General features: G+C 41.4%; 1 protein-coding gene across 2 annotated transcripts; it reads left to right on the top strand.

The window, feature by feature from the left end:
- Window positions 1-429: 429 nt before the first annotated feature.
- Window positions 430-15,311, top strand: Tsen15 (tRNA splicing endonuclease subunit 15). Of its 2 annotated transcripts, none has more exons than XM_021632854.2 (5): window positions 430-631; window positions 2,918-2,999; window positions 3,298-3,433; window positions 13,970-14,156; window positions 14,779-15,311. In XM_021632854.2, the coding sequence occupies exons 1-4, from the start codon at window positions 503-505 to the stop codon at window positions 14,142-14,144; spliced, it is 522 nt and encodes a 173-aa protein (XP_021488529.1). In that variant the 5' UTR covers window positions 430-502; the 3' UTR covers window positions 14,145-14,156; window positions 14,779-15,311. The 2 variants fall into 2 exon arrangements, with proteins under 2 accessions (XP_021488529.1, XP_021488530.1); XM_021632855.2 differs by having other exon boundaries at window positions 431-631; window positions 13,970-14,111.
- Window positions 15,312-22,173: the final 6,862 nt, after the last annotated feature.

The raw sequence follows: 22,173 nt of genomic DNA, 5'->3' as shown, positions 1-22,173 counted from the left end.
TTCCCATCTTTGGCTTTTAAGTCACATGTTCATATTTGTTCTCAATACCCATTCAACATCTCATGTTTCTACTAATCTTGAAAGGTGAATTTGCTCTAAAACTAAGTTATTAGTTTAAACTTCGACTGTAGGGCATTGGGCAGGTCCTTTTCCTGCACCCACGAGTTAAAGACCAGGATCTGAAGGCAAAGAGGACCTAAGAATCCTTCCTTTTTTGAGGAGAGAACACTGACTTAACGATGGGCTAAAGAACTTTAAACTTTATTAGTGCGCTTCCTCTACTTCACAACCTGCCCAGATTCGGTGGAAAGGGGTGGTGACCGGAACTCATCCGCGCAGGTGTCGGCTCCCCACCGTGCCCCCCTCCCAGACCCCGTCAGTGGGAGTGGCCAGACCAACTCTCCGCCTAGTGTGCGCGGCAGGAAGCGGAACTCCCGCGCGCTGGACTCGGCTTCTGGCCGGGCGGGCTTCGCGGCGCACCACGGTTCTCTGCGCGGGTGGCATGGAGGAGTGCAGCGGGTCCGAGCCCACCCCGGGCTGTAGCGGCCCTAGCCAGGGTCCCGTTCGCGGTGGCGACGGCGGCACCCACACGTGGGCTCCCGAGGACGCCTGGATAGGCACACACCCTAAGGTCAGGAGGCGCGAGGCCAGCAGGGCGCAGACAGGTCACCGAGCTCCTTCTCTGGTCCGCGTCTCAGCCTCGCGGTAGTTGGAGGAACCCGAGTGCGCGGCCGCCTGTGTTCACACAGTATCAATTTTATTTGTTTATTTGAGTTATAGAACGGACTAACACCAGTCCTATCACTCTGCCAAAGCCACAACAAATCCAGAGGCCGCTGATAAGCACTGCACTTAGTAGCTGTTTTCTTAACTAGATAGTCCTGTCGGAGATGAACCGAGACCATGGTTAACTGATCAGAAACAGCCGGCAGGCTACGGCTGAGATCTAGGAGTCTGTAAATAATGTGTTTAGACATAGTCACACGCCTTAGGCCCAAAGTGTGTGCATCTTGATTCTGTGTGGAAGCAGAGTTTTTTAGATTTCATAGAAAGCTTGGGTACTTGCGCAGGGCAGAGAGCTATTGACATTGTATTTCCTGTCCTGGCCCCACGGAAGATAAGGATAGCCTTTTGCCTGCCTCTCCTTCGGAAAGTGGTGCCTTGTATCCACCCATAAAGCCACAAGCAGTCTGCTGATAATGAAGGCTCTATAGGGATCTTGAGGGTACATTAATAAAATGGCAGATTTCCCTTTTTTGATAGTTATTAACTTGGATAAGCGTCTAAAAACAAACTAAAGGGAATATTTGCAATTACAAATCTGAAAAGACGAACTTTTTCCTCACTTTTTGAAGCTTGATGTTTTCTTACTCTTGCCCATCTTCTCCATAAACAATAGCTCGGAAATGTTACTAGTTTTTATAATGGCGGGGGTGGGACTTGGGGGAACAGAGAGACAGAGAAGACATGGACATGGACTCCAGTTCAGACTTCCTGAGTTTGAAACTTGTTGCTCTTGCTTACCAACTTTGATTTGCTTATACTTGATCTCATTGTGTCATTGTGCTTCAAATTTTTCGACTCATCTCAGTATATCAGCAGTCTCTTTGTTTAAAAATAGGGAATAGTAGTACTTAACCTCATAGGGAAATTTTTATAAGGTATTTGACATAAAAAGTATAATATAAGTATTAGTAACCTTTTAAAACTCCATCTGGGTGTATGTTGCCTTTAGACGATTTTCTGACTTGCAGGGTTTTTTTTTTCTCGTAGAAGTTAATGGCTGTGTAGATCTATCACCAAAATTATGTCTGACCCAAAATTATGTCTCAGTACTGTTGTCAAACACTTTTTGGGCTTTGGGGCACACAGAGCCTTTCTTTTGAAACCACATTCACCATGAAGCCAGTGGAAGATGTTGACATCAGGTCTGCCCCAAGGCCCTGCACATATCTCATCCTGTGCATCGACTTTGTCTATATACCTGCCTCACTGTCTGGACACCCAGGGCTTTCCTGGCAGTAGTAGATTTCTGAGTTTTTCCTATAACAGCCAGCGGCCCTGGAAGAAGTAGTTCGCTTCTTTGAAACACTGTTAAATAACTCCCACTCAAGAATGGGAGGGGTTAAGAATTTAGCAGTTTTTTTCTATATGCAAATTAGATGCCAGAGCAATTGAGGTATCCCATAACAATCCAATGAAAATCTAAATTTCCTCTGCTCCTGTTTCTTTCTAGACTCTTAAATATGTTGCTTATTCTTGCTTTCCATGATCTCACTCTCCTGTTACTCTTCTCCATACCCTAAAGTCCCGTAAGGCTTACTGTGCTTCCAGGAACATTCACCAGTCTATCCCTCTGACCTATCCTGTCACTGTTTTATAACATAGACTTTTTATAACTGTCATTTGCCTAACAGCTTTAAGTATAGCTAGTCCTCCATATATGGAGGATTTGCTAATTAATTTTGAATTGAAAACATTTGAAAAAAATTTTCCTCTACATTGTACACGTACAGACCTTTATTGTCATTATTCCTAAACATTATGTAGCACTTGGATTGTATTCTATAAGTAACCTATAGATGGTCTAAAGTATATGGTAAGATTGCACAGATTATATGCAGATATTCTTGCATTTATATAAGGGACTTAAACATTCTTAGATTTTGTGATTCATAAGGGTGGTGTCTTAGATGCAGAAAGAGAGGTTGTATGGATATGTTTAACAATTGTAGGTTTTTTTTGTTTTAGGGACAGAGATAAAACCTTACATTCTTTTAACTTCTATTAACCCTGGAAGATAGTTTATGTACATATATGTATAATATATATGTGTACATTTAATGGCTATTTGTTCAATAAAAGAAAATAGTGAGCTATTTCATTTTCTCTTTAACAATTATGTTTTGATTTTCAGTACTTAGAAATGATGGAACTCGATATAGGAGATGCCACCCAAGTTTATATAGCGTTCTTGGTTTACCTGGACCTCATGGAGAGTAAGTTGCTTATTTATATTGTTTTGTTACAGGGTTGTGGGGAGGTTGCAGAATTGGCTGTGTTATATATAGCATTGTCATATATAATAAGAAAACAGTTTTCAATTACTATTTTGCCAGTTAATTTTACATTTCTGTATTCATTTACATTGGGAATTACTGGGTCGTGGAAAACATTAGAAAAGCAGAGAGAGGAGGTTATATTATTAGTGGCGTTGGCTCAGCTGAGTAATAGAAGTTTAGAATGCTTATCTTTTGCTTTTGTTGAATGCATTTGCCCATTCTGATGCTCTTTTAGGTAAAAGTTGGCATGAAGTAAACTGTGTAGGGTTACCAGAACTACAGCTCATCTGCCTCCTTGGCACTGAGATAGAAGGGGAAGGGCTACAGATGGTGGTGCCCATACCCATTTCTGCTTCCCTCAGCCATAGCAAGTGAGTATTTTTATCTTCGTTTAGCAAATCCATTGTCTGTTAGACTGTTTGTGGGTTTGTTTGTTTTCACTTTTATAAGTTCTTTGCATGTTTTTGTCAATAATCTTCCATTGACTGTATTTTCCAGTTTTTAAGCCTACCCCTTACTGCTTTTAAGCTGTTTTAATGAGTAATGTCTTAATTTGAATATAATCATGTGTGCCATCCTGTCTTCTATAATCATCATCTCTGTTTCTGGCTTAAGATATATTTCCTGCTTGAAATTCTAAGTAAAGGTCTGTTTTTAATTTTTAAAAGGTTACTAAGAAATTCAGTGTTTAAAAAAATGATACAAGAGGAAAAGGGCTTCCATTTTCATATGAATAACCACCTTTCGCCTTCATTTACAACAGTTAGTTCCATCATTTCCTTGTGTAGCACCTCTTATAATTCCCAGATTCCACACATGCAGTGAAACCATGTTGTGGTTTTGTTTTGTTTTGTTTTGTTTTAGTTGGAAGATTATTCCTTTTTTCTATTAGGTTTGTTAAATTTGGTAGACAATATTTCTATCAGTTTCTTCTAGATTTTCTAATCTATTGGAATTTAGGTTTTCAAACAGGCCCTTACCGAACCTCTGAATTTTATTAGTATCTATCATAATATCATTCTTTCATCTCCAGATTTACTAATTCAGGCCTTCCCCATCTTTGGCTAATTTGATTAATTGTTTGTCTGTTTTACTTTTTTAAAGAATGAGCTCAATGTCGTTGGTTCTTTGTATATTGTATATTATATCTTTTGTTTCTGTTTCACTCACCGTGTATTTATTTTAGTATATGGCAGAGGTGCCAAATTAATATATCGTCATGAAAGTAATATTCTAGTACCAAAAGTAATATTCTAGTACCAAAATTTTTTTTCTTTTTTCCTGGTTTGGTTATTATTGGGTAGGATTGAGGAAGAAGAAAATTTTCCCGTGTTCAAATACTTCGCTGAATGTGTTTTGGAGACTGTGTCTGTACCCTTTATTACTAGGTAGTGGAGTGTTAATGGAGTACAGACAGCGTTTAATCTGAGGACAGGAAAAGTCTATGACACCGTATTCAGGTCAAGCAGCCTTTCTCAGCCTGTGCGTCACGACCCACATAGGAGTCGCATATCAGATGTCCTGGATATTAGATGTTTACATTATGATTCACGATACTAGCAAAGTGACAGTTACGAAGAGCAACAAAATAATTTTATGGTTGGGGGTCACGACAACATGAGGAAGTGTATTTAAGGGTTGCAGCACTAGGAAGGCTGAGAACCGCTGTGGTAGGGGAACTGCAAGTCACTGAGCAGCACTAGCACTGTCGGCCTAACGTGTCCAGTCAGAGTAGGTGCTTGGTAAGATTGCCTAAGAGAGGGAAGAGCCAAGTGAATGGCCAGGACTCAGGAGAAACAAGGCGGAAGGGTCTTCTAGTCGTGAAGGCCTTCACTGTTTCCGCTTTCCTGCAGTTGCCGATACGTCTCTAATGAACAGCCTTACAGGCAGCCCTTGTACTCAGGTTTGCGAGTTTTCCTGAGGCCGAAGCCTAGAGGCAGAGGATTGGGATGTACAGCATTGGTACCCACCTCTTAACTGTTACTGCTAAGGTGTCTCTGAGGAGACTTGCTGTCAGTTTACACTTTGGCTGGCAATATAGGAGCAGAGATATGCCGTGTGTACCTGGCAAAGGCTAATTTAGGTTATAATAAATGGTTATTGTGGCTCTTACTGGCCTGCCACCCAGCGGGAAGGCTGGGCTGGTGGGCCAGTGAGCTCTAGAGCCCTCCTGGTGTTTCTGCCTGCCCAGTGCTGGGATTGCAGGCACGTGCCCTCATGCGTGTTCCTGTTGTTTTGTTTTTTTTAGTGGGGATTTCCAGGATCAGACTTAGGCCCTCATGCTTGTGCACAAGCACTTGAGTGCCTAAGCTTTTCCTTTATTGAATTTTAAAAGGTCTTTTATTGTAAAATAAAATCAATACAGAAGACCTCACATTTACAGATAGGAGTTATCATAAAATACCCATTTCAACTCATATAACCATGAGCAAGGCCTTTTCAGGCCTCCACAGACCCTTCCCAGTGTGTGGAATAGCTCTTTCCTTCTCACAGAAGCAGCCACTGTTCTTCCTTACAGTAACTGACCTATCAGAGCTGCTTTCCCCTTGGTCTCCCACTCAAGAAGTGTTGGAATGTGAGTGAATGACACTGACATGTCAACAAGAACACCCATGTTGTTTTAAGAATATCCTGCCTGGCCCTTATTGTCAGAAACAAATGACATGTCACATGCGGTGGAGCGCACGTGTTTCAAGCTGCTCTAAAGCTGCACTGGTAGCTTCTTAAGACTGCGCTTAATGCTGTGTCTGACACCACCACAGATAACATTTTATTAGTAGGGAAGTGGGAAGTATACTAAACCATAGAGCCAAAGGAGTGAGTGGTCTGTTGGAGCGCAGTTTCATATGCACCTACAGTGATAACTCTGGTGTACTTCAGAGTGTAGGAATCTGTAAAACTGGGCAGCACTCTCACTAATTGTAGCTCATGTTGACTACAGTGCGGGTTACAGAATGTTCCCCTAGTGTAGACAAACAATCCTACTGGATCAGTTAGACCGTTTCAGTAGCTGTCTTGCTGTTTGAATGTTTAGTGTCAAACCGGCAGATGTATTTCCACAGCTCAGTCTTTACTTTGTGCTGTATTTTTGCTGATTTCTTAAAAAGTAACTATTCTGCAGCTCTTAATACCAGGTCTGAATGTCACTTTATATCTGGGTACATTCCTCAGAATCTCTAGACTGTTTTTGCATCCATTTCCTACTTATTTTCACAGGTTTTGGACCTGGTGGCTTTGCTTTCACAGTTGCTGGCACTAGACAGGCAGATTCCATTATATTACTCAAATGTTCTACTCAAATGGCTGCAGGTTTATATAAGTATAGTTAAAATAGTGTGTCACATTTTTTAGTCTCAGAAGGTTGTGTGTGTGTATCCTTCTGAAAATATTAGTTTAATTCTAATTACTGTTCTCCATTGGGAGGATAAAATTGGCAAAATGTTTCTAATTAGTAGGGATATGCTGATGTAGTATGAGTTGTCTATTTGCTGTTGTTTTTTCCTTTCATTTAAAATATTTTCTAGATAATTGTCTATGAAATTACAAATTAGCATGGTGTGTCCATATGGGTGGCACCTCAGCTTTTGTTCTGCTGAAATGAATCTCAGGAATCTAAGGAGTCCATATAACACTTCGCTAAATGCCTATGGAGGCGAGTGCATTTCCCCAGACAAAGCAATCCTATGAAGTAAGAGTCATAGATTTTCAGAGGTCACAGTGCTGATGGATTTAAAGATGAAGACTGTGGATATAGCTCAGTGGGTAAGAGTGCTTGCTATGCAAGCCTAAGTTCAAATCCCCAGCACCTACATAAAAAGCCAGATATGTATGTGCCTGTAATTCCAGTGGTGGGGTCAGAGATAGGCAGATCTTGAGAGCTTGCTGGCCAGACAGCCTAGCCAACACAGTGAGGTTCTGTGAGGGAATCTACTTTAAAGGAATAAGGAAGAGAAAATAATTGAAGAAGACATTCCACATCCCTTCTGGCCCCTTCATGTGTACACCTGTGCACCACACACATGCACAAACGCACACAGTCAGATACACAGACAGGGAGCTAGAGAACACACACACACACACACACACACACACACTAAAAAAGGTGAGACAACAGGGGAATTGCAAAAGTTCAAGGCCTATACTATGTTTTACAATGCAGATTTTGAAAATGAGGTAAAATTTATCCTTAGGTAGTGTCTCTTTGGATGAAAATTAAAACTAAGTGTTTTCCCATGATCAAATGTACTGACAGCCGTTAGAACACACATTCCTCCAAAGAAAAGCTAGTCTGCTGTTGGTGTTTGTTGAGAATCACACTGAAGAGAGGACCGTAGTGTTTCCGGCATTTGGAATAGCGTTAGGTACAGGTAATTGTAAAGGGGGACTGTTTTGAGTACCTTACAGCAAGGCTCTGAATAAAAGAAGAGGGGGGAAAGGGAGCTTTCAATTTTTGACTAACAGTTTTTAGTTTCTTCCTGATAGAGCTCATATCCTTTTTCAGTTTCAACGGCAGATTAGTGTAGTGGTTCTCAGCCTGTGGATTGTGACCCCTTGGGGGTCGAACTACTTTTTCACAGGGGTCACATATCAGATATCCTGCATACCAGATAATTTACATTACAGTTTATAATAGTGGCAATATTATAGTTATGAAGTAGCAATGAAAATAATTTAATGGTTGGGGTCACCACATCATGAGGAACTGTTTTAAAGGGTAGTATGCTTAGGAAGGGTGAGAGCCACTGATGTAAGTGCCTTCAGTAAGATGGAGGGTGAAACGGGATTTATACCTGACATAGCTAAGCCTTTCTGTAGTTATATATGGCTAAAATAATCTGGGTAAAATTGATTTCTCATACGATTATAAAATTCACAAAGAATTATGGAGTGCTGTTTTCACATTCTATTAAGTCTCCTTTGTTGCAAAGATGGTGGTTATTTGTTCTTACTGATAGCTATGCTCAGCTGACTTTCAGACCTGGGAAAACTGTAACACTTTCTCAGTGTTACAGGGCAGTGGAAGTGAGGGTGGTGCCTCCCAGTTACACAAATGGTAGAAGCATTCTCTGGGAGGGGGCAAATTATTTCAGATGTCCTCTTTCTTGGCATGATTTCTTGTCACTCTGCAAATTAGGAAGCGGCTTCAACACTCCTGTCTGTCTTCCAGTTTACCTCTAGAAAGTGGAAAGCCTAAGACCTGTTGTCTTAGGGTAATGAGACTCATTTGGCAAGATTCTTGTGTGATGAAAGAATATTGGAGCCACAGTTAGGATGCTTGTCTTGGTCTTCCTAATGCAGCTAATCTAGGCCTACCGTCTCCTGTTTGCCACAGTGCTCTGAGGGATGTGTCTCCTTCTTCCTACGCTGAATTAAGGATATTGTAGTTCTTTTTTTCCTTGTTACTCTTTTCTCTGCATAGTTTTGAAGACCATCAGTAGCAGTTTTTCTTGAGAGACATGATTACTTACACAAGTACTTTATCAGCTACTAGTGTTGTCCCAGGAAGATGGCACAGCAGTTTCCCACACAGTGTAAGCGAATACATTATTTATTTGTATGCCAGTTGCATTAATAGATTTTCAGGGAGAAGAAAAGCTGATATTTTAAAACACTGAGCTGTATAGGGAAAATCTAAATTTTATTTACTGTTCTTACGTTAAAATGATAACAGTGTTAAAATGTATATAATTATACTTTTAACCATTAAATACAGTGGTTATAAATTAATATGAATGTAAGTATGGACTATTGAAAGGCAAAATAGGATGCTTTGGTTTGGGGAGAGATAAGAAGGTAAATTTCAGATTACTCACAATTTTTCTCCTTTATGTTGGCTTCCTGGGGTCAAGGGTACACAGTATCCTAGACCTTTTTTATGAGATGCTCAGAGTCCAAGTCTGAGAGGGGCAGATTATACTCAGTGTGATTTAATGTACTGAGAGATGTGTCTAGCGTACTGCAGAAGACTATAGAGGGAGGAGACCTAAATCTCTATTGATGGCATAGGAAGGAGTGGGGAGTCTAGGACCATTCCCTGGAAGACAAGTCATTTGAAGAAGCACGCACATTGAGGTGGAGATGGAGGCTCCTAGCAGAAGCCTAGTGTAGGCAAATCATTGAGCCTGAGAAAGCCTGAAAGTCATGACTGTTTTGTTGTGACTGGGTACGTAGTAATGGCAGAGGCCATGGCCACCTACAGCGGGTGAAGAGATCTCTGGTTTGTGTTCAAGTTCATATGCACATGTGGGTGGGGCAAGGGAGAGATGTGCACAGGAGATGAGAATGCGTGGAGGGTTGGGGAGGAGAAGAGAGGAGAAACAAAGAATGATTAAAAGTAATCTACTTAGGAAGCAATTCTCCTGGAGAAGCCACCTGTTTAGGATGGAGGGAGAAAGGAATTTGATAGTCAGGAATTCATAGGTAAGAGAAAGCTAGAGCAGGAGTTTTGCCACCTCAAAGTCTTTAGAAAACAGCAGTAGGTCCTGAAACAGAAAGTGAGTCAGAACACCAGAATGGGGTGCATTTCTGTTTGCTGTAAGGGTACCAGTTCAGATGGACAGGCCTGGAGCGTGTAATCAGCAGTTAGTGCAAGAGTGTCCTTGGAGCTTGAGAATGTGTGGTTGCCCCTTCTCTTTCTCTTCTTTACCTCTGCTGAACCTTTTCAGGTTTCTGGCCTCAAAGTATTACAAGGCTCTGGGGCTTAGAGTCCATCTCTTCATGTTCCCCAACAGCCCCCTCTGTCCATGGTTGAATATCATCAATATGCTGATGACTCTACAGTTTATATCTCTGTATTTCCACTTCAACCTGTACTATGAACTTTAGACAAATGTATGAAACCCTTTACTTGACTCATCTACCATGATCTAAAAGGTTTCAAAAAAGGACTTCTGATTTGCCCTACATTTGCTCCTTCTGTGATTTCTCCAGGTCAGTAAATAGCAATGTTGTTCATTCTGAAGCTCAAGCTCAGACACACACACACACGAGAGAGAGAGAGAGAGAGAGAGAAAAAGACAGAGAGACAAAGAGTGACAAGCAGAGAGACTCCATATATATATGGAAAGATATATATTATGGTCCCTACCGCAGCTTCCTCACTGTGGCTTGAGCTGTCATCTCACCTTCTACACTTACTGAGGTGAGACATTGTTAAACTTGGCACGTTAATTGATACTCAACGTATCCTGTGTTTGGTATTATTTGTTTACTTACTATCTACCTCTCACCACAAGAAAGTGGATTCCATGGAAGCAGAGACTTTACTTTATTCATTGCTTTACCCCAGTGCCTAGCCTGGTGCATGGCACACAGAACTCAGTATTTGTTGGGTGACTAAGTTCTGAGGAGAGACTTGAGAGGAAATACACTGAAGAATGTAAGGATGTGTGTTAACCATATATCTTTCTAGAAGTTTATCAGAGAGAGAGAATGAATAGGCGTGGACACTCAATTCATTTGCAGAATCTCACCATTTCCGTCTTTCTGCTTTAACTGCAGTGCCCATCCGAGAGAGGTCACCAGTCTGACAAGATAATCCGCTGATACCTTCCTGTCTCCTTACCTTTTACTGCATTCTTTTTCACACGTATGCATCCTGCCCTTTCACCCTCTGTCTCCATGTGGTGTTTTACAAAATAAAAGGTTGGGTGAACCGAATTTCTTTACATCACTTCTAATCATTATTAGTTATTTGATTTATTTTTTTCTCAAGACAGGCTCTTACTCTGTAGCCCAGGCTACCTTGGTATTCACGCTGTAGCTCATGCTGGCCGGATGAGGATCGTTCTGCCGTAGTCTCCTGAGTGCTGGGGTTGTAGACATGCACTACCACATCCGCTGAGAGTTAGTGCATAAATAACCTATTTCATTCTTGAATTGTGACTGTGCACTTTAAAAATACTCCTTTCCAAAAGCATGGCTTTCATTATAAGTTTACTTAGTGGCCACTTACTTGCGGCCTGGAGTCTAGTAGCTGATAAAATGACTTGTACTGTTTGGCCTCCTGTGTGATCAGGACACATGTCCTCATGCGGCCTCTGTTGGGATCTGATTCTTGCTGACGAAACTTCATTCAAGTGGTACATTTTTATCTTACCCTAAGACAAAAAGTAAGTTTACATGACTCTTCCCCTGTCTCTCTTTTAAAGCAAAATGAAATGACTTCCCAATGAGGTGAGTAGCCACACAGGCACTTGATTCTTGAGCAGATCCCCTGAGACTTCAGCTACCTTGTTTTTAAACTGGGAAGTTTTGGCTTGATTCCCAAGGAGGTGGCTTGTTCTCCCTGGAACTTTCTTCAGGACTGAGCCCATGGAAGAACACACCTTTCTTGGTGCCTCTGGTTTTGAGCTGTTCCAGAGCTTCATTAATGGATGTCATTCCATTTTAGCACAGTGAGGCTGATGAAGAAACCAGTGCCTTTTACAGGTAGACACAGCATATTCCTACTTGGCTACCGAGGAAAATAAAAGGAGACACTTCTGTGGATCAAAATTAATGTGATTTTTAATTTATGGTACACTTTATTTCGACATTTTTAGTTAAGAGTACTATTTTCCTTACTGCAAATCTCTAAAGACTCCACAGTCTCTGTTTAGGATCATTAGAGAAAAGTCAAATTCAGGATTTGTAAAAAAGACTTAAATAACTTGGCCTAGGGAGATGAACCAAATAGTGTTGATTTTGTCTTTGACTTAGACTAATTGTCGAGTTGGTTATATTAAGGTATTGAAAACAGACTTCTTTTTCAGCATTCAGCAGTCATCTGTGAAGAATTATCAAAAAGAAAAGTATACTATCAACATTAGACTGATGTGATCAGCAGCTATAATTATTATTGCATAGGCTTTTCTTTAGTTGAGATTTTCTCCCTGAGATTTCACTAGTGGAAGAGACTTCCTTCTTGTTAATCTAGAGGGCATGTTCACATGTAGGGCTCTGTGGTTTCTAAGTAAGGGTTCACAGTTTTTGAAAACTAAGTAAGTTATCCTTCAGTGTGTCTTAACAGTCATGTGTGATTTTTAGAGTGGAACCTCAGAGCCTCTGTTGTTATCCATAGTTTTTTTTAATAGACTAAGGTACATGGCTCATTGGCTGAAGTATTTTTATGGGCTTATACAGTATACTATAAAGGAAACAAAGAATAAAGTCTTGACTAGGAAGATGGTGGCTTTATATTAAACATGTGTTCAAAGTAGACAAGAAACAGTTTTGAACAAGAAACTTTGTAAGATTGCCCAAATGTAGTCAACTAGTAACAAGGTACCATTTTCTCTTCTGTTCTTGTGAAGATGCAGTGGTAATTTTCCCCCACACACCACCAAGTGGGATAAACAAGAGCTCAGAGATGGGAACTTCCATTGAATTGGGGCAGTAATTTCCCTCAGCTCTGAAAACAAAACCTCCTTTACAACTCTGAGCTAATTCTCTAACCTTAGGTGTTTTGGGTAAGCCTCAAAATGTTCTGCTGTTTAGGATTCTGAAAACAAATATCAGTTGAGAATGAAAGAACAGCAGTGCCTGAAGTGGAAATTTCTGTCCTCATGTCTAATGTGAAATATAAAATTCCCATACAGTTCACCTCTTTACTTTAGGAGAAACACATATCACGTGTGTGTGCATGCACACACATGCACACATACAACATATACACATATATACACACAGGCATGTGTGTGCACCTACTTTTAATTTAAACAACAATAACATATTTAAAAAGAAATTATATAAAGCTGTCTTTAAGTTTTTTAAGTGTGTTTTTTGTTTGTTTGTTCATTCTTGTCTCTGTCCTGTTCTCATCACAGTCTACCAGTTAGGGATACTTAAGGAAAATTACTTTCTGGTGGTCCATTTCAGGCTTTATGCACATTTACTAGGTGTTATATGTGTTGCATCCTGGGAAAGAAGCAATATAAGGGGCTAGAAAGATGGCTCAGTTGTTAAGAGCAATGCTACTTTTGCAGAAGTCTCTGATTTTGTCCCTAGCACCCATTTGGCAGCTGGCCAGTTACTGTAGTTCCAGAGAATCCAGCATCCCCTTCTGGACTCTGTGGGCACCTCACACACACGGTGAATAAGCATATGTGCAAGCAGAATACTCACACAAATAATTTTTTAAAATAGTATGTTTGACAGTTTAAACAAAAAGTATAAAGGGAGAATGTAATTAAATTTTGGGCAAGAAAATGATACCAGATGATAATGTGAAAAAATGAATATCAGAAATCTCAGTGTTAATATAAAACACTGTAATGTGCTTCCCCCTATTAACTTGAGGGGAAAAAAACAAAAAACAAACCTCACAACAGTAGAATAGTTAGGCCAATGGGTGTCCAGTGGGGAGTGATGTATGTAAAGGTAGTAATTGAAAGCCCTATGTAAAAACAAGGGAGCATGCTTATTACAGTCTCTTCATTATTTTTCAGGTATTTTGAGACAGGGTCTCACTGTGCAAGCCTTGGCTGGCCTATAACTCTGTGTGAACCTTTTGTTGCATTCCTGCCTCTGCCTCCCAGGCTGGGAGTACAGTGTGTTCCACCCCAACAGCTCTACAATCTAGTTGAAATAATAGACCTGGGTGTCACTTTGTTCCACTGAGTTACCAAGCTTGGAAACTGAAAATTTTGCATCGATGGTCCTTAGCCAATTAGGCGGACAAAACACTCTTAGTGTTGTATTTTGTGGGTTTTCATATGATTAACTCAGAGAGGGAGAAGGACAGTGAATGGGCCTCTCCTAGGGCGCTCTGTGAGAGAAGACAGCTTTAGGTGTTGACATTTAAGCCTGTAGACAGTTGCTTTAGCATTATAAATGCAATACCCTACTCTTTCCTTAAGAATCTATACTGTTTAATCTTATTAATTATGTGACTCTGAGTCTCAAACATCCTTTGTCATTATTTTCAGGATAAGGGAACTCTTGAAGGCGTCTAGGAAGTTGCAAGGTGACCCGGAACTGCCGATGTTTTTTACTTTGGCCATAGTGGAGTCAGATTCTACAATTGTCTACTATAAACTTACTGATGGATTTATGCTGCCAGACCCTCAGGTCAGTTTTGAAGTAACTGACAGGAAACAGTGATGGGAGACAAAGGTATGGCCTGACCGTAAGTGTGGATCAGTCAGTTGGCTTCCACTTTCTTTGCCATGTGAGAAACTCAAGGCAAAAAAGACTCAAAACTAGCTTTGGTTTGTGCCAAGAAAACTAGAAAACTAGTTCTTTCTTATGCATATTCCCAGCTGTTTTTGAAGAAATCATTTGAATCTCCTGTTCTATGGAGAATTTCATATTTTTTCAGAGCATCTTGTGAAATTATCATGCCTCTAAGTGCGTACCTGAAGTGAAATGCAAAGGCCAAGAGTCTTTCAATCAAAACACTTAGAGAATACTAATTTAGCCGGGCATGGTGGTACACGCCTTTAATCCCAGCACTTGGGGAGGCAGAGGCAGGGGGATCTCTGTGAGTTCAAGGCTAGCCTGGTCTATAAAGGGAGTCCAGGACAACCAAGGCTACACAGAGAAACCCTGTCTCAAAAAACCAGAAAAGGAAAATACTAAGTAGTTTAGTTGGTATTCTGTGAGTAACATTTTAATACATGTCTGACCTATGCTTTCTACAGCCTAATTGGGATAGTTACATTAAATGCCTTTCTAATTTTATTCTTACAAATGTTCTCTGTTAAGTGCATTCTGATGTTCTTCCTTTGTGTTGCAGAATATTTCTCTTAGGAGATAACAGCTGCCCTTCCTGGTGCTGATTCTATTCCTGAAAGATTGGATTTGAGGTCCATCTGCCTGCTTCGTCTTTTATCTCAGAGGTAGTCAGGGTTGACTCAGCAAGTCCCAACTTACAAGCTTTTTTTAAGAATAAAGCCTTCTCAGTTGGAAATGTATATTGGTTGCAAATATAGAGTATTTAGCTTAGAACTTTCTAATCAGAGACAGTGTATTTACATGCAGGTTTTCAGAGTGGGGAAACTGTATGTGCCTCTGCCACCTCCCATCTGTAGTCAGTAGACAGGTATCCTTGAATGGTACAGAGGAACTGCTACAGTGAAGAAATTGACACAAGAGCATTGGAACGTGGTCATGGATGACACGTCAAGCTATACAAGTAGACAATCGAGATACCAGTTGTGATTATAGTAGGAAGACATGGCAGTAAAGGAATGACTTTGCCTCTTCTAGACATTTCATTTGTTATTTGTATTTCTTTTATAATGTTTTAAAATTTAAAAAATCTTGAAATCTGTAGTCATTGTCCATTATTGCATGCTGAAAGTAGCAACTTGTAACAGCACACTTATGATCTTAAATGTTTACGGGCCAGTGAATTGGGCTTAGGCTTGTCAGCTGCAGTCTCAGCTGAGGTGCCACCAAGTGGGCTCCCTCCCTCCCTTTTCAGCAGCTTCCTTCACCATCTCTTAAGGTGGTGGAGGCCATGCTCTATGCCTTGCCACGTGGGCTGTCCCAGCACAACCATTGCTTTCTCAGAGCCAACACGAGAATCAGCAGGATGGGCTTTACTGTCTTGTATAATGTCATCATGAGTCTCCCAGCGCTTCTGCCTTGTTCCTCAGTTAGAAGCAAGTCACAGTTTCCACCTACTCTAGATCTCATGGCTGATTAGGAAGCAACAATGACAGGAATGGGAAAAATGACAAAAGCCAGGAATAATGTGACAAAGTATTACAGGTTTTTCTTGGTCTGTGCTTGATCTATGCTCCCTTGACCATTCTGACTTCCACTCTTTTTGTTTGTTTTCAAGACAATGTTTCTCTGTGTAGCCTTGGCCCTCCTGGAACTCACTCTGTAGGCCAGGCTGGAATCAAACTCAGAGATCCACCTGCTTTTGTCTCCCTGAGTGCTGGAATCACAGGCATGCACCACCACCGCCTGGCGAATTCCACTTTTCTCGATGAAACATTTTCACAACTTCAGTTTGCCTTTGCTCGCCTCCAGAAGGCTTGAAGAATATGTTTCTTTGACTCCAGTGTGGTAGTTCCAGATCCAAGAATCCTAATATATGAATTCTCACCTTCATTCTTGCTGTGTCACATTGGGCTATGCAATGTTTAGTAAGGAATTCTTTCATTGTGGTGCTAGAGAAATGTACATTTTCAGACCGAAATGTGAAGCTTCAGAAATGTCTGCCCACTGAGTCGGATCTAGGTAAGGAAACTGAAATGGTTTTCAAGTCTTGGGCTGGCATGCAGTTTCGCTGTGTGGTTTGGGATGTTGACTCCACTTCAGAATATTCCAAGTGGCTTAATAAAGCTGTGCTGCCAGAGCCAGCTAGTTACCTGCTCGTGTGAACAAAGATCCCGCACAGCTCGAAGGGAGACAACCCAGCAAGTAGCCTGTTCTATTAAGTAACTTTGTAACTGAGTTTACATTCCTTTTTTCTGTTAGACCAAGAGTTCTGAAGAACAGAACAGGAAACCAAGTCTTAAAAGCACAGCTCTGTCCCAATCTCCACAGTAACTGGCCAACAAAGCATGGACCTCAGTAGCTCTTGCTTTTTGGCAACAAATTTAAGCAGTCTGCATGGACACCAGAGGGCGCTATAGCCTAAGCGCGTTCCATACTGCAGCCTCAAAATAGATGGTTTTTCTTGAGAAGTGCTCTTGAATTTCTTCAATCTGTGGGAAGTAGTATAAATAAAAATACAAATAAGTCTTATGTGCCCACTCACCCTCTTTCTGACAGGATTTTAAAATTACACTCTCCCCGCATTAAATATGACTTGAGTCAGGCTTTGCTTAAAATGTAAAGCTATATTTAAAGCCTTTTGGGGGAAGGGGTAAGTGGGAGAGACATTTTTTTTCTAGACTTTTTTTTCAGATCCATATGCATTTCATTTTTGCTTGCAAAGCCTGATTTAATCATTCAGGGAGTTTCTGGATCAGCTACCTAGCAAGAGGCCTCATCTTTAAAGCATGCACTGTACCTGTAGTAAAAGACATGAATTGCTGCTGTAATCTATTTAAGCTTGCTTCCTTCCTTTCCAGCTGGAAGGACAGGAAAGGCTTTGTGGGATTTCTGTCTGACTGCTCTGTTTTAGAGTTCCTGGTTGATGTGCCCTCTGCTGGGAAGGCCCAGGACAGTATGAAGTCAGCAAAATCAGGCTCTTGACTGATTTCTTTTGTTCTGTCTGGGCCTCTTTAGAAGACTCTCCATATCATAGACTTGCCGTAGAGAGCATGTTCACAGAGACACCTTAGAATTCACAGATTCCAGTAGGCGAGCAAGCACTTAGGAAGTTCATGTAATCTGTATTTGTTGGCTGAAATGTCTTTACAGTTTATAAGCCTGGAATCAAACAACTTAAAGCTTTGTTCAAGATTTCGTCTCTTGTTCAGAGCATTTCTGCTGAATTCCTCTGTGAGGTCACCTTTTCCATTGCTGCCCAGCAGGAAGCCTCTTCCCGACTGCTGGGCGCTCTTCGCAAGGCATATAGCGCTTCTGTCAGTAGTGGATTAGGTGCCAGCTCCATTGTACCCTGACTGTTTACAGAATAATGTGCTGTCCTTTGGGCTACTTCTCATATACTTGCCCTTCTTTCAGGCCAATAACTATGCTGTGTCTTACCACTGGCCCCTCCTGGCAGTGTAATCCACTTAATGGCCTTTGAAATAACAACTGTATGTGCTCACAAATTAATAAAAGATGGAAAGATCATATGTCCTAATGTATTATTTGATGATTCTGGGAAACTTTCCATCAAATTAATGAAAACAAAATCTAAAGACTGCTGTTTGTATAGGAATACCTAGTAGAGATAATATTTTTGTTAAAATGCATCCATTTATTAATTTTTAAAATGTTAGCTAATGGCTTAATCACCAAGTTACTATAGGCCAGGTACTGTAGAAGTAGGAATTGGTTTTTGTATAGCTGTAGAGTCTGGAGGTTTCTGATCATGGTTTGTGATCAGTTGATTTGGCTCAGGGTTCTTTTCCTGGTTTGTGTGTCTCTACCTTCCAGCTTGGTCTCTCATGGCCCTCCCCTGCTTCACACAGAGAAAATGCCCTGGGGTCTCTCCCTGTTCTTGCAAGGTTACAGCCTTGTTATTGGGGCCCCACCCTCATAACTGCACACCGCACTAATACCTCCCTAAAGCTCTACCCATCTCTAAATCCAGGCACTCTAGGGCCTCAGCATGTACATGTGGGATAAAGAGATAGATTATAGTCCATAGCAACTGTTTCTTACATGTGCTTAGTGTGGACACAGTGGTGGACGAGATGTGATCCCTGCTCTCAAACTCAGAGCCAATTATAGGTCTCATTCCAGACTCCAGAAGAATGCTGGCGAAGTGAACTGAAGAGTGCTTGTCACACGGCCTATAAAGCATGGTGCTTGTGTATTAATGCAGGTTACTAATGGGGGTGGGGCTCAACAGCTTCTGATAAAGTTTTCAAACACTCATTGTATACATACTGGTTTTTCTCAAAAACGTACATTAGAAGAGATACAAAGAAAAATGGGATTGAGCATTTCTCAGGAGTTTATTGTCTGCCAAAAAAGGAGAAAAAAATCTATGTATGAAGTAAACTGAAAGCACTACAAGGAAGGCTGTTGCAAGACATTTGATCACACTGTGAACCCCAAGATTGTATTGTTTACTGGAAAACCCTGTTTATAGTTTTGGTGTGGCACAGCTCTAGCACACACCTTTAATGCAAGAGCTTTCTGCTTATTGTAAACAGAATTGAATAAAGTCAACTATAGGTCAAGAGGTGGAGCAAACAACCAGTTGACAGAGTGAACATGGGAAAAAAAAAACAGGAAGTCAGGAGGATAGAGAAACCCAGGTAGTAGAAGGAAGAGACACTGAGTTTCAGGGGTTTTGAGACAGTGTGGAGGAGAGCTTTTGGGACGTCAGCTGAGGAGGAAGGTCAGCTGAGTGCTTTCTCTGCCTTTCTGAGCTGGCAGGCTTTTACCCCAGCATCTAGTTCCTGAGTCTTTATTGGTAAAATCGAACGTGAATTTTTGGAGAACAGATCTACATATTTTCTGATGTTCTCAACATTTAATCAGTTAGATGGAAGAAGCTCTGAATGTTCACTGTTAATGGCTGCGTTCAGTCTTTGGAGACCAGCAGCAGTCTGCAGTAGCATGCCTTGAAAGTTCAGAGGAGCAGCGTGAGAGCCTGAGTCCCAGCAGTCTCCCAAGCCATTTCTCAGGATGGGTTAGAATATGACACAGTAGAACCAGTGATTTCATTTAGCAGATGGTTGCATTGCTTTCATCACATGTCCCTAGGCAATGTGCATGTGCTCACATTGCACATTGGCCAGGAATCCTTTCTCTGGGAATCCACTGCAGACAAAATCTTCTCCTGGAATGTATCAGTGACCACAAGAGAAAAGTGCTGACGTATCACAAGCCGAAGTTTAATTCTGCTATCATTGCAGCCTACCAAAGCAAGTTAGATGGCTGGCTGTGATCAACTTAACTGAAGGGAGGTAAAAATCTCCCATGTTCTAGGACTGGGACTAGAGACTTGTAGGTATGGGTTAGAGAGGAGAGATAGCAGCAAGGTGTGTTTAATAACTGGCAGGCTGTGGAAACCAGAGCTGGCATCGCAGTGGTGAAGTACTGCCATTGGAAGGAGTAAAGGCACTGAGATCCACTCAAGTGGAAAACAGGCAAATGCAGAGGAAAGGCAAGTCAGGGCAACAGCCTTTGCCTGCTCTGCTCAGGTTCTGTCCCTTGTGAATTAGGACCCTTTGGTCCCTGGGGAATTTCTTGTTATGCATCATGGGCTGTTACATACTGTTTGTTATTCCGAGCTGTGCTTCCTAAGAATGAAGAAGGAAAGCTGCATTGCAGGAGAGCAGTAGACTGTTTCTGAAGGAAGCTGGTTACTGTGAATGCACAGATGGTGCTGGCTGTGTGAGGAACCCGCTACCTCTCTTCTAAGGTAGATAATCATCTATGTGTCACTGTGAACCTGGAGTATTTATAGAGACCCAAGGAGCTTTGCAGACCCATTGGCATGGGGTGGGGAAAGACTTGGAGGCAGACATCACTTTTCTCATCAGCCAAGTTGGCATCAGCAGAATGGAACAATTTCCTTGAGTGCCCTCTCCTCACCCAGGCTACTCCCAGTCCCCAACAAGGGCGTTCAGATCTGGGTTTCTCTAAGCCATTTCTCTTGGGCTCCTACAAAATACTTGGTTTTTGTTTCTCAACTCCATGGGTATTGGGGGGAGCTTTCAGGCCACTTGGCCCCTTCTCTGTCGTTTAGATAAATAGATAATTTTGTCAGGTAGATGTTCTCCACTGGTACCACAGTTCATGGGCCAAGAGCCTAATAACCGTTCTCTGTGGAGGTGTTGCCCACCATGGAGGCAGCAGCAGGAGGGGTGGGGCAGGGGCTGATGCTGGCTGGAGTCCTTTCATACTTCCTCATTTTTCCTGCCATGTCTGTTGTTTCTCTTCTGGACCAGGAAGTTGCTCAGATCAGGTCAGGGTGATAGGGTGTCTGCTCAACGACCTGTTCAAGGCTCTAACTCTTCTGTTTTTGCTCTCTTTCCCTCTTTTTTTTTTCCTTCCAGTTTCATCTTGGGAGGGGGGTATAGGGAAATTGACTTTGGCTAATTTGTGCTCTATTTTCTTTCCAAACAGTATTTTTTGCCAAGATTTCAGAGTTTGAAAATCAAAAGCCAAGAAATACCTTTGTTCTATAGTATAACCTACCCCATAAGGCAGTGTGCCAAAAACTGGTGCACGAGAGAAGGGTCACAGGTAGCAGGAATCACCAGAAAGGGAAAACATCAGTTAATACCTCAAAATATTATCCCGCAGTGTTTGCACACAGAAGGTGTTAATTACACTGACATGCATATTTATTTTTACAAGAACTGTTTAATCTTCAGAGTATACATTCTCTCTCATCTAACATGCAAGATTCTACCCAAAGGTACTCAACGCAGAGTAAGCATGCAGAAACTGCTATTTTATTGCATTCAAAAATTCGTACGTTTACTACTTCTCACCCAGTTTCACCCCTGCTTTCAGAGGACAGTGCAAGGACCTATCTGTTCTTTCTGTTTTGCATTAAAAAAACAAAACAAAACAAAAAAAACCCTCCATGTTCTTGAGCCATGAGCAAGAGAGATTATATCCCAGGCTATTTTCCTTTGTAAACATGCTTATGCTGTGAGAACCCAGCGCCTGGGAGTTTTAAGAGACCTTTTAAAAAGCAAAACAAATATACAAACTATGTGTGCCTGATAAGCTCACTATTTGATTAACTCATCCCTTCCTGTGATTTACCCAGCAATTTGGGGTGGTGAAGACACAAGCATAGTGCTAGATTTAGAAATTACTTAGGAATAGTAATCCCTCTTACACAATTACAAAGTTATGGTGGTGGCACTTCTGTGGACCACAGATGGGGATGCGGAGGCTTTGAAAATTGTTTTGAGAAATTGGTCAAGTAAGACTATTGGGCAGTTTTGCTCCTGTAAATAAAATCACATAGGTTTGCTTTTTCTAGGTTGAAGGCTGCCAGTCATTTAGATGCAAATAAATATTACTCACCTTTGACTTCTGAAGGGCTTGGTGCAGATGCCTTATAGTTGTAAATTTGGTAAGTGGTCGTGAAGGGTCTTGTAGCACACATCTCTTCTCACCATCACTTCTGCCACCTCTTTCTACCTGCACACATGTTTACATTAAAAAAATTACTCCCAGTTTTCTGTGGAGACCATGCTTCCTTGTAGCTCAAAAGCTGAGGAAGCTTGAAAGGCAGCTGAGTTTCAGACCATCCAGCACGAGGCGGGCGGTGAGAGAACCTCCCGAGCCTCAGTTTCTCACCTGTAAATGCAGGACATGCTGCCCCATTCCAGAGTGGTGTTTCTTCACACAATGAAATGGTTGCTGAGGAGAAATATTGCTATATGATAAATATTCATGTTTCCATCTCCAAGAGCTGCCTGTTCACATAGAAATTGCCCCCTTTGGAGGGAATACGTAGCCGAATGCAAACCAGGTCTCCAAAGAATGGAATCCAGCTGTGAACTAGGGTATGGCATGGGATGCCTTCATAAATCTCGTGCTGCTATGACTTGAGGCTGGGTAATTTACAATGGATATG

Source organism: Meriones unguiculatus, chromosome 11 (genome assembly GCF_030254825.1).
Source record: "Meriones unguiculatus strain TT.TT164.6M chromosome 11, Bangor_MerUng_6.1, whole genome shotgun sequence".
NCBI classification, from domain to species: domain Eukaryota; kingdom Metazoa; phylum Chordata; class Mammalia; order Rodentia; family Muridae; genus Meriones; species Meriones unguiculatus.
The sequence above is the reverse complement of the archived record's forward strand: the minus strand, read 5'-3'. Positions and strand labels throughout refer to the sequence as shown.

Coding starts and splice junctions, on each gene's coding strand:
- Tsen15 (XM_021632854.2), top strand. CDS start 503: ATGGAGGAGTGCAGCGGGTCCGAGCCCACCCCGGGCTGTAGCGGCCCT. Junction 632..2,917: donor GGATAGGCACACACCCTAAG/GTCAGGAGGCGC, acceptor TTTGATTTTCAG/TACTTAGAAATGATGGAACT. Junction 3,000..3,297: donor TTACCTGGACCTCATGGAGA/GTAAGTTGCTTA, acceptor ATGCTCTTTTAG/GTAAAAGTTGGCATGAAGTA.